Below are 11,952 nucleotides of genomic sequence, written 5' to 3'. Positions count from 1 at the left end.
TGTCCTGCTACTCTTAGAGTTTCAGTCTAAAGGGAATGAATCTCTAACCGCTTTATCCTGGGGGGAACCATCTACCTCCTGCCTCAAGGTGCAGCCAGTTTTCAGGGTAATATTATGACTACCTACAATTGTCCAGTCCAAATTCAAGTTTAGCTCCTTAGGGAAGTAATGCTCTCTGTAGTCTCAGACTTGTGCCACTCCTTCTGTCAACAACTATTTTCTTTTTTCTTTGCATTCAACAAAGAGTGAGGACCAGCTAGATGCTGAGAGAAAATGGTGAGAAAAAGACAACCTTCACACCCTCAGGAGCCTGCAGTATAAGGGTGGAGTTAGAATCTAATCCAATAAATACACAAGTAATTAAAAATTAAATTAATAATTAAAATTGTAAATGACATCAGAGTTGCTAATGGAAGGATGAGAGTCTATAATGAGAATTTTGACAAGCTTAAGTCTTGCCTGAGAAGTTGAAGATAAATAATTGAGGATTCAAGAGGAAGGAAAGCTTTCTAGGCTGAGAAAACACCCGGGTGGACAGATATAACTTGGCACATTATGGAAAATTAGAGAAATATAGTTCAGTTCAGTGTAGTCGCTCAGTATTGTCTGACTCTTGCGACCCCATGGACTTCAGCACGCCAGACCTCCCTGTTCATCACCAACTCCCGGAGTTTACTCAAACTCATGTCCATTGAGTCGGTGATGCCATCCAACCATCTCATTCTCTGTCGTCCCCTTCTCCTTCCGCCTTCAATCTTTCCTAGCATCAGGGTCTTTTCAGCTCTTAGCATCAGGTGGCCAAAGTATTGGAGTTTCAGCTTCAACATCAGTCCTTCCAATGAATTCCAATGAATATTCAGGACTGATTTCCTTTAGCATGAACTGGTTGGATGTCCTTGTAGAGAAATACAGTGCACTTTCCCTAAGATAGTCAGGCCCTTGTGCAGCATGGGGCTCGGGTGGTTAGAGAAAGACTTGACTGTTTTGTCCCGTAGAAGCTGCCATCTGGCCGTAGGCGGCCGCTTCCTTGTCGCACTGATCACTGGGAGTTGTAGTCTCAACAGAGAGCTCAAGGATGGCGGCCTCTATCGCAAGGGGCTGCCAGGCTGCAAAGGGTCTGGGCCCGAGCTTTCGATCCGCCAGGGCTCTACTCCCTGTGTCAACCTCTGTCGCCAGCCGTAAGTACAGCGGAGCTTGCTAGCCGGGGGCAGAAGGAGCTTCGGGTCAGGCTAGGGGAGAAGCGAGCCTGGAAGTCACGGGCGACCTCGGAGGAGCCGCTCGTGGGACCGGGAGTTGGGGGGAGAGTGCGAGGTTTCAGGGGCTCTGGGCTGCGGGAAGCAGTCTTGACCTCTGTGGTGTGCCCCTGCAGGGGTCCTGGCGGGGCCGGGCCGGCGGCAGATCACTGGACCTTCTGAGCCTGGCGTGTTCCAGCCACCGCCGAAACCGGTTATAGTGGACAAGCGCGGCCCCCAGCGCCGGGAAAGCAGGTGAGGCCACCCGACCTGGAAGCGATTCTTGCATTTTGGGGTCTGTGCGTTCTCAAACCTATAGTTGGTTCCGAAGTCTGAAGCGGGACTTATCCTAGGATCTGGAACTCCCAGGATAAGAGCTTGTGTGCAGAATTCATGAATCTGGGAAGCACACCGAGCTCAGGTTTGTCTTCCTGGCTCTCCCAAGCCAGCATTTTCTGAAGTCATACTAGATCAGAACTTCAAGTAGAGATTCCCCAGACTGGAAGCTCTTTGGCCTGTACCAAGAGTTTTTCTGTGAAGTACGTCGTATTTTACCTGTTGATGTTAAGGAACGGATCTTACTTCCCTAAGTGGAAATGGATTGGCCCAAACAGCCTGTTGTAGTTTCCCAACTTATCGTATTTTAGTGTCCCTGCAAAAGCGATACAGTGGTAGAAATTTCCGCTAATTTGTGCTTGAAATTTGCTCTTCAAAACAGTGTGCTTAAAATCTGGTTAAGGGACTTCCCTGGTGGTCCAATGGCTAAGACTGGGTGCTCCCAATGTAGAGGGCCTGGTTCGGATCCCTGGTCGGGGAACTAGATCCCACATGTGGCAACTAAAGTTCCACAGGCTGCAAGATGGAATATCCCGCCTACAGCGATTAAGACCCAGCAGGGCCAAACAATTAATTAAAAATAAATGTTTTCTAAAAACCTGGTACACTTAAGTGTACAGTGGTAACTTTGGAGTACATGTAAATTTAGATGATCTAGGATTTGCAGAAACTGTTTCTGTAAACTTGTATAACAACTTTATTAAAAAGCAAATATTAGGGGTGAAAATTGGTGTGATTTAAGCTATATGAAGGGCTTCGCTAGTAGCTCAGATGGTAAAGCATCTGCCTGCAATGTAGAAGATCCGGGTTCAATACCTCGGTTGGGAAGATCCCCTGGAGAAGGAAATGGCAACCCACTCCAGTATTCTTGCCTGGAGAATTCCAAGGACAGAGGAGCATGGTGGGCTACAGTCCATGAGGGTGGCAAAAAGTCAGACAGGACTGAGCGACCAACACCCACAGGCTATATGAAAGAGTTCTATATTGTCCATTGGATTATCTCTGTGTGTGTATTTGTGTTTAACATTTTGTATATCCTGTGATTGTAAGTTGAAATAAACTTGAATTCATGGAACTGAGAGACTCAGAAAATATTTCTCTGTACTTTTTTTTAAGGTAGAAAAGGAATATTTCTCTTAAATGGCAACACTTAATATAATTCAGTTAAATGGGAATAACTACTTTGATAAATAATTTGACAAGATTTAGTAAATTTGAGGTTGTACCTTTCCACCCAGATAGTATACAATTTAAGGAAAGTCGTATGTACTGAGAGACATGTAATATGTACAAGGAGACAAAAATGAACACAAAAGTAATGTTTGTAATAAAAATTTAGAAGTAGCCTAGATATCCTTCAGGAGGTGAATGGGCAAATACATTCACGCAATGCACTATTACACAGCAATGGAACATAAACTAGAGTTAATATGGATGAACTTCCCAAATACGATGTGTGAAAAAGCAACCTGCAGAAGAATTGACAAGTATTGTAGCATTTTATATTGCCCATACATTCATACATATGTAAAGTTTAAAGAAATGTATAGGGGAAATTCTTGACTTTCACAGAGCAATCAAATCTGGTTTTCCAAATAGTGGTACAAGCTGACATGTGTCTCCCGATGTGATAGAATAAGAAGATCACATCATCACCTCGGTAGTATTTTTACCAAAATGTTTAACCTCAGTCTAGGCATGTGGAAACAATAAACAAATGCAGAATCCAGCAGTGGTCTATAAGGCGATAGGCTTTGACTCTTCGAAGAAAAAAATCATTACAAATTGCGGATATGGAAGAGTACTAGTTTAAGACAATAAAAACCAGATATAATGTGTGAAGCTTGATTATAGTTTGAAATGGGCAACAGAAGCTATAAAAGACCTTTTTCAGGACCAATTAGGCACATTTAAATATGAACTATGTTAGATTATACTATTGAATTAATGCTGAAGTTCTTAGGTGTCATAAAGGTATTGTGATAAATGTAAGAAAATTCCTATCTTAGTGGAAGCCTTCCAAAGTATTGAAGGACGAAATGCCTTACTATTTGACATTTTCAAATGGTTCAGGAAAAAATTATATATAAAGCAAATCTGGCAAAATGTTGGTAGTTGGTGAAATTACATGAAATATATATGAGTGTTCATTGTATTTCATTTTTTTGGTAAGTTTGAAGCATTTTAAAGTAGAAAATTGAGGAAAAGGAAGAAATTCTTAGGAATAATCATCACCAAATTAATTATCCCATAGTAATTAACTGTGGAGCTTCCCTGGTGACTCAGTGGTAAAGAATCCACCTGCCAATGCAGGAGACACAGTTTTGATACCTGGGTCAGGAAGATCCCCTGGAGAAGGAAATGGCAGATCTGGGTTCAATACCTCGGTTGGGAAGATCCCCTGGAGAAGGAAATGGCGACCCACTCCAGTATTCTTGCCTGGGAAATCCCATGGACAGAGGAGCCTGGTGGGCTACAAGTCCATGGGGTCACTGAAGAGTCAGACACAACTTAGCAACTAATGCACAACAACAACAAAATTAACTGTGGGGATAGGGAGGATACACTGGAGCTTCAACTGTATTGATAATTTATTTCTTGAGATGGGTGACAGGGACAGGTATGTTCATTGTAATGTCATTTATACTTTTCTATAGATTAAACATTTTATAATTAGTTTAAAATCAGTTTGAGAATAGGGAGATTATTTTTAAAGTTAGTTTGCAGTTGATGATTTATATGTTTATATCTTTTCCAACATAATTTACTGTAACATGTACAACTCAACATGAAGCCTATAGGTTATAGACTTTGGAATCTGACAGACATGCCTACATTTAATGATATATTTATAGCTAATTTAATAATAAATCTATTATTTACTGTCTCCAAGCTTCATTTTCTTCATCTGTGAAAAGGAGATGATGACACCAAAATCATGTTTAATAAAACTTAACACAATGCTTGGTGAGTACTCAGGAATTGTTAGCTGTTTTCATGAGAATTGACAACAATTATAGAAATAAGGTGGACTTTTTTTATTTAGAGAAGAAAGAATAAAACATGTCAGCATCCTAATCTTTTACTTTTTTTGGTAAAACAATGGTTTCTGTTTTAATGGTCTTTAAGTTTGCTTTTAATTTATTTTACTTTATATTTTTCATAGGTTCTTGAGTCCTGAATTCATTCCTCCAAGGGGAAGAACAAATCCTCTGAAATTTCAAATAGAAAGAAAAGATATGTTAGAAAGGAGAAAAATACTCCACATTCCAGAGTTCTACGTTGGTCAGTAAGAGCTGGATGCTTTTATCATTAGTGGTAGGAGGGTTAGTTTTCATGATACATGAAATTGTTTTTCAAACAGGTTTTGCCCATATGAGGTACTTATTTCTAATATTATATTAATATATTTTGGAAGTTTTGGAGTTATGTGGAAATACTATTGTTTGACTCTGCATCTCATGTAAAAGTTCACTTCTCCTTTGAATTTGTAGGAAGCATTCTTCGTGTTACTACTGCTGACCCATATGCCAATGGAAAAACCAGCCAGTTTCTGGGGATTTGCATCCAGAGATCGGGAAAAGGACTTGGAGCTACTTTTATCCTTAGGAATACTATTGAAGGACAAGGTAGGTTTCATTTCATTATTTTCATTTTCTGGAAAATGTTATCTCAGGAGTCTTTTCTGTTTTCTTCATTCTGGAATAAGACATCTGGAACCTGAAATTAAAAGAGAACTCTGAGGGATGACATGGAGCCTGTGGCCTAAAAACGTATGAGAACTGAGGTTGCTTCCAAAGGCTTCTTTTGTTACAGAGACAACAACCATTAGAAGTGGACTTTCCAAATCATAGCAACATCAAAATATGAGACAAGTGACTATAAAACAGTGTAGGGACATTTATTTTTGGACCAAGTAACCCTTGAAAACATTAAGATAAACATAATAATGTCCTTATAAGTTACTTTCTCCTGAAATGAATGGCCCCCATTTTGCTTTATATTATAACAGTCACCACAATTAATAAGAACTGGAGGAATTTTTTCTAAGGCAAAATTATATTTGCTATGCCAATAAGATAGGGGAATGTGTGGTAAAATTCTAGAAAAATTATGAATCAAAATGGCAGGAACATGGATGGACTTGGAGAATATTGAAAGTGTGAAAGTGTTAATCCCTCAGTCTTGTCTCACTCTTTGTGACCCCCTGGACTGCAGCCCTCCAAGCTCCTCTGTCCATGGAATTCTCCAGGCCAGAAGATTGAAGTGGGTTGCCATTTTCTCCTCCAAAGAATCTTCCCAACCCAGGAATTGAACCCGGGTCTCCTGCCTTGCAGGCAGATTCTTTATTGTCTGAACCATCAGGGAAGTCCTATTTCACTAAGTGAAATAAGTCAGAGAAGGACAAGTTATCATTTCTATGTGAAATCTAAAAACTACAGCTAGTGAATATAACAAAAAAGAAGCAAACTCACAGATACAGAGAACAAACCGGTGGTAGCTAGTGGGGAGAGAAAAGGGGGAGGGGCAATATAGGGGTGGCAGATTTAAGAAGTAGAAACTACTGTGTATAAAATAAGCTACAAGATACGTTGTACAACACGGAAAGTGTGGTTGATATTGTACTGGTTTGAGCAAACTCCGGGAAATGGTGAAGGACAGGGAAGCCTGGCATGCTGCAGTGCCTGGGGCCACAAAGAGTCGGACACGGCTTAGCAACTGAGCAACAACAGCAACACTGTACCGTAACTATAAGTGGAGTGTAACTTTTAAAAATTGTGAATGACCTTATTATATACATATAACTTCCATAACGTTGTACAGCAACTATACTTCAATAAAATAAACATGAATAAAACTAAAAAAGATTTTTTTTAAAGAAATAAAAGGCCAAAAAAAAAAATGGTAAGAACAGTAAACTTTTCATACTTAAAGTTGTATGCTTCATGGTCCCCGGCAGTGAAGTACTATGTTGAAAGAAATTGAACATATGAAAATGGTTTATGTTTCCCTTATCCTATGGTGCTGTGCATGTAGGATCTCAGCAGAAATGATCACAGAAACTTGTGCCTCTAATCACGTTGTGTACTTGGAGAAATCTTATCATAGAAAGACACGAACAAAGGTGAGATAGACCTCAGTAGATTTTTTTTTTTAATTGCAATAATAGTTTCTATCTCCCAGTAGTTTGTTGTTCAGTCGCTAAGTCGTGTCTGCCTCTTTGCGACCCCATGGACTGCGGCATGCCAGGCTTCCCTGTCCCTCACTATCTCTGGGAGTTTACTCAAACTCATGTCCATGAGTCAGTGATGCCATCCAACCATCTGTCTCTGGCACCCGCTTCTGCCCTCAATCTTTCCCAGCATCAGGGTCTTTTTCAGTGAGTCAGCTCTTCCCATCAGGTGGCCAAAATATGGGAGTTTCAGATTCAGCATCAGTCCTTCCAATGAATATACAGGGTTGATTTCCTTTAGGATTGACTGGTTTGATCTCTTTGCTGTCCAAGGGACTTTCAAGAGTCTTCTCCAGCACCACAGTCTGAAAGCATCAATTCTTCAGCGCTCAGCCTTCTTTGTGGTCCAACTCACACATCCGTACATGACTACTGGAAAAACCATAGCTTTTACTCTATGGACCTTTGCCAGCAAAGTGCTATCTCTGCTTTTTATAGGCTTTCTAGATTTGTCATAGCTTTCCTTCCAAGGAGCAAGCATCTAACTTCATGACTGCAGTCACTGTCCACGGTGATTTTGGAGCCCAAGAAAATGAAATCTGCCACTGTTTCCATTTTTTCCCCATCTATTTATCATGAAGTGATGAGACTGGTCACCATGATCTTAATTGTTTGAATGTTGAGGTGTTTTTTTTTTTTTCAATTTATTTTATTCATTTGGCTGCACTGGGTCTTAGTTGTGGCATGTGGAATCTAGCTCCCTGACCAGGGATCAAACTGGGGCCCTCTTCTTTGGGAGTTCAGTCTTAGCCACTGGACCACCAGGCATGCATGCTGAGTAGCTTCAGTCATGTCTTTGCAACCCTATGAACTGTAGCCCATTAGGCTCCTCTGTCCATGGGATTCTCCAGGCAAGAATACTGGAGTGGGTTGCTGTGCCCCCCCATCCAAAGGATCTTCCCAACCCAGGGATCAAACCTGGGTCTCCTGCATTGCAGGCAGATTATTTACCACTGAGCCACGTGGGAAGCCCTCCTGGACCACCAGGGAAGTCCCAAATGCTGAGTTTGAAGTCAGCTATTTCACTCTCCTCTTTCATTCTCAAGAGGCTCTTTAGTTCCTCTTCGATTTCTGCCATGAGGATGGTGTCACCTGCATATCTGAGGTTGTTGATATTTCTTCCAGCAGTCTTGATTCCAGCTTGTGTTTCATCCAGCCTGGCATTTTACATGATGTACTCTGCATATAAGTTAAATAAGCAGGATAACAATATACAGCTGTGACGTACTCCTTTCCCAATTTGGAACCAGTTCATTGTTCCATGTCTGGTTCTAACTGTTGCTTCTTAAACTGCATACAGGTTTCTTAGGAGGCAGGTCAGGTGGTCTGGTATTCCCATCTCTTTCAGAATTTTCCACAGTTTATTGTGATCCACACAATCAAAGGCTTTAGCATAGTCAGTGAAGCAGAAGTAGATGTTTTCCTGGGATTCTCTTGCTTTTTTCTATGATCCAGTGGATGTTGACAATTTAATCTCTGGTTCCTCTGCCTTTTCTAAATCCAGCTTGTACATCTGGAGGTTCTCGGTTCAGGTACTGTTGAAGCCTAGCTTGAAGGATTTTGAGCATTACCTTGCTAGCATGTGAAATGAGCACAGTTGTACAGTAGTTTGAACATCCTTTGGCACTGCCTTTCTTTGGAATTGGAATGAAAATTGCCCTTTTCCAGTCCTGTATCCATTGCTGAGTTTTCCAAATTTGCTGGTGTATTGAACGCAGCACTTTAACAGCAACATCTCTTAAGATTTGCAATAGCTCAGCTGGGGTTCCATCACCTCCACTAGCTTTGTTCATCATAATGCTTCCTAAGGCCCACTTGGCTTCACACTCCAGGATGTCAGGCTCGAGGTGAGTGACCACACCATCATGGTTATCTGGGTCATGAAGATCTTTTTGTAGTTATTCTGTGAGTCCTTGCCACCTCTTCTTAATCTCTTCTGCTTCCGTCATGGTCCTTGCCATTTCTGTCCTTCGTTGTGCCCGTTTTTGTATGAAATGTTTCCCCGGCACCCTAGTCATTCCCATCCTATTGTTTTCATCTATTTCTTTGTGTTGTTCACTTAAGAAGGCTTTCTTATCTCTCCTTGCTATTCTGTGGAACTCTGCACTGATTTCCCTTTCTGTTTTGCCTTTTGCTTCTCTTCTTTTCTCAAATACTTGTAAAGCCTGTCAGACAACCATTTTGTCTTTTTTATTTCTTTGGGATAGTTTTGGTCACTACCTCCATCCATAGTTTTTCAGGCACTCTGTCCATCAGATCTACCTCCCTGGGTTGTGGTCAGTTAATTTTCATGTTGTATGTGAAGCACTTGACACAGAATTCTCAAAAGTATTAGCTCTGTCTTGCCATTTTCTACCATTAACATTTTGACTGTGACCTGCTTGTACCTTCCACATTGATACTTCCTACTTTAATGATTCTTCCTAGTCCCTTGGCTTTAAATACCATTCATGTGGTATTAATTCCCGGATTTATGTTGATGACTGACCCTTTCCTTATTCCAGATACTCGCATACCTGTTTGACATCTCCATTTGGGTATCTTGTTAAAGCAAGCTCAAAACAGAACTCCATTCCCTTCATAATGTGTTCTTTTCACAGGTTTGTTTTTTGTTTTTTCTTTTCTATTTCCATAAGTTGTATTACTCCATACCCATTTACTTAAACCCAAAACTTAGGAGCTTTTTTAGTTATCCATTTTCACACATCCAGTCAGCAAGTGTTCATGGCTTAATCCCCAGAAGCTTTATCCCAGCTGTGTCTGTGTGTCCACCCCCGTCGCTACCACTCTTGTCCTTGCCACATCATCTCCTGCCCGCAGCTGTGCAGTATCCTTGGCTTACCTTCCTGATCCACCAAGTTACTATACTTGAGCCAAATGGACCTTTTTCTGGTTTTTCCAACATGGTAGGTTTGTTAAGAGCCCAGAGCCTTTGTATTTGCTGTTCTTTCTGCCTGGAGCATTCTTGGCCCTTTGTAGTATCAGTTGAAATGCTATCTTTTCAAAGAAACTTTTCCTGACGATACTATTTAAAGTTGCTCCTGGGAATTCCCTGGTGGTCCAGTGGTTAGTACTTGATGCTTTGCTGTCAATCCCTGGTAGGGAACTAAGATCCCACATGCTGCATGGTTCAGGATAAATAAAGTTGCCCCTTTCTCAGTCACAATATAATCCCTGTATTGTGTTCACTATATGAAATTACCTGCTGGTATTTTTATTTATTGTTTGCCATCATCTACCGACTCAATGGACATGGGTTTGGGTAGACTCTGGCAGTTGGTGATGGATAGGGAGGCCTGGTGTGCTGCAGTTCATGGGGTCGCAAAGAGTCGGACATGACTGAGCAGTGACTGAACTGAACTAGAACATAAGCTTTATGAGAAGAGAAGGGTTTTACCTATTTTGATTTTGCTGTAGGCACGGCTCCTAAATCAGTGCCTATAACAGAATAGATGTAGAGTGAAACTTGATTAAATCCTGGTATTAACACTAGATGTTAATGTTGATCCTATGTTTTACTATCTATATTTCTCTTGGGTCAGAATACACACTTCCCTTTAAATGTTCCTGATACAGATTGTATATATTAACCTTTTATATCAGCATCTTGGAAACACTCAAAGCTGTTCCTCCTATAGAGGGCACAGAATATTTACAAATCTAGGCCATCTTACGAGGACTTCTTAATCAAAATTAGAACTTAAAAATTGTACTTACTCTTTTGAATCATTAATTCTGTTACTTTAAATGTAGAGGATCCAGTTTTATTAAAGTAATTGGAAAATAAGAATATGAGTGAAGAATTTATTCAAACTTCCAACTAATACTGCCAAAATCAAAGAGATAAATGGCTCATTATATTTATAGAAGACATTTTTCTTTAGACTTTATCGTTCTAACTCAGGTTTTCTCATTTTTTTAATCTAGTGGATTTATTTCTATTTCTTTCAATAATCTTCATTTTAAAGGTTACAAATTTATATCACATTTCCTACATGCAAAAACCCTGAGCTAATTCCTTCATGAAATAGTCTTTATTGTAGTATGAGGTGTATGCAGGAATCTGAATTTAGATTGTAAGAATATGTTTTCTCTTTTTAGGTGTTGAGATTTGCTTTGAACTTTATAATCCTCGAATCCAGGAGATCCAAGTTGTCAAATTAGAGAAACGGCTTGACGATAGTTTGCTGTACTTGCGAGATGCCCTTCCTGAATACAGCACTTTTGATATGAACATGAAGCCAGTAGCACAAGAACCTAGCCGAGAAGTTCCTATTAATCAGGTATAAGTTGTACATTTGGAACTGGAAGTTCAAGAATAACTTTACTTGGCAATTATCAAACTAATTTGTTCCTTTTCTTGTATCTTCCTTAGCTAAAAGTAAAAATGAAGCCAAAACCCTGGTCCAAACGCTGGGAACGTCCAAAATTTAATGTTAAAGGGATCAGATTTGACCTTTGTTTAACCGAAGAGCAAATGAAAGAAGCCCAGAAGTGGAGTCAGCCATGGCTTGAGTTTGATATGATGAGGGAATATGACACATCAAAGATTGAAGCTGCAATATGGAATGAAATTGAAGCATCGAAAAGTTCCTGATCTGAGAATGGGTTTGGTTACTGGCAGAGGATATACTGACTCTCAGAGGATTTATTTAGAAACCAATTTAATCTCATATATAAAGACATAGTCATTAAATCAATTAAGCGTTCTTTTATGAATTTTATTTAAAAAGTCATCACACCCATTTATTATTTTAAAAAGAAAAATGTGCGTGCCAAGTGGTCTGATGTCCATTCTTTTAATGGAGGCAAAGCTATAATAGCATCAAACTGTTACTGGAATGCTCTTCATTGAGCTTGGGATCTGAACAAGGAAGTCAGTAGGATGATTTTTTGAATTTGTGAAATAAATTATAAATACAAAAAAGTGTATGATTGAAAGAGTAATAATAAAATGAGCATTATATACCCACCACCAGATTAAAAAGTAAAACATTTGTAATATCAAAGGAGGTTAGGAAATAGAGCATTTAGTAGAATCTAAGAAGACTTGTGTGTCTGTAATTGCATCCATTCCCTCTCCCACATGTAGGCAGTATCCCAACTTTGTGTTAATCATTCCCTTGCATTTCTTTTAGTTTATTACATAAT

The 11,952-nt window shown here is 39.8% G+C and overlaps 1 protein-coding gene across 1 annotated transcript; it reads left to right on the top strand.

The window, feature by feature from the left end:
• Window positions 1-1,051: 1,051 nt before the first annotated feature.
• MRPL19 (mitochondrial ribosomal protein L19) lies at window positions 1,052-11,728 on the top strand. The gene is given in 6 exon segments (NM_001046068.2): window positions 1,052-1,178; window positions 1,370-1,487; window positions 4,735-4,853; window positions 5,063-5,197; window positions 10,903-11,084; window positions 11,177-11,728. Coding segments are annotated over 6 exon segments (879 nt in total). The 5' UTR covers window positions 1,052-1,075; the 3' UTR covers window positions 11,399-11,728.
• Window positions 11,729-11,952: the final 224 nt, after the last annotated feature.

The sequence above is a fragment of the Bos taurus genome, chromosome 11 (genome assembly GCF_002263795.3).
Source record: "Bos taurus isolate L1 Dominette 01449 registration number 42190680 breed Hereford chromosome 11, ARS-UCD2.0, whole genome shotgun sequence".
Lineage (NCBI taxonomy): Eukaryota > Metazoa > Chordata > Mammalia > Artiodactyla > Bovidae > Bos > Bos taurus.
This window is presented reverse-complemented; position numbering and strand designations above follow the sequence as displayed.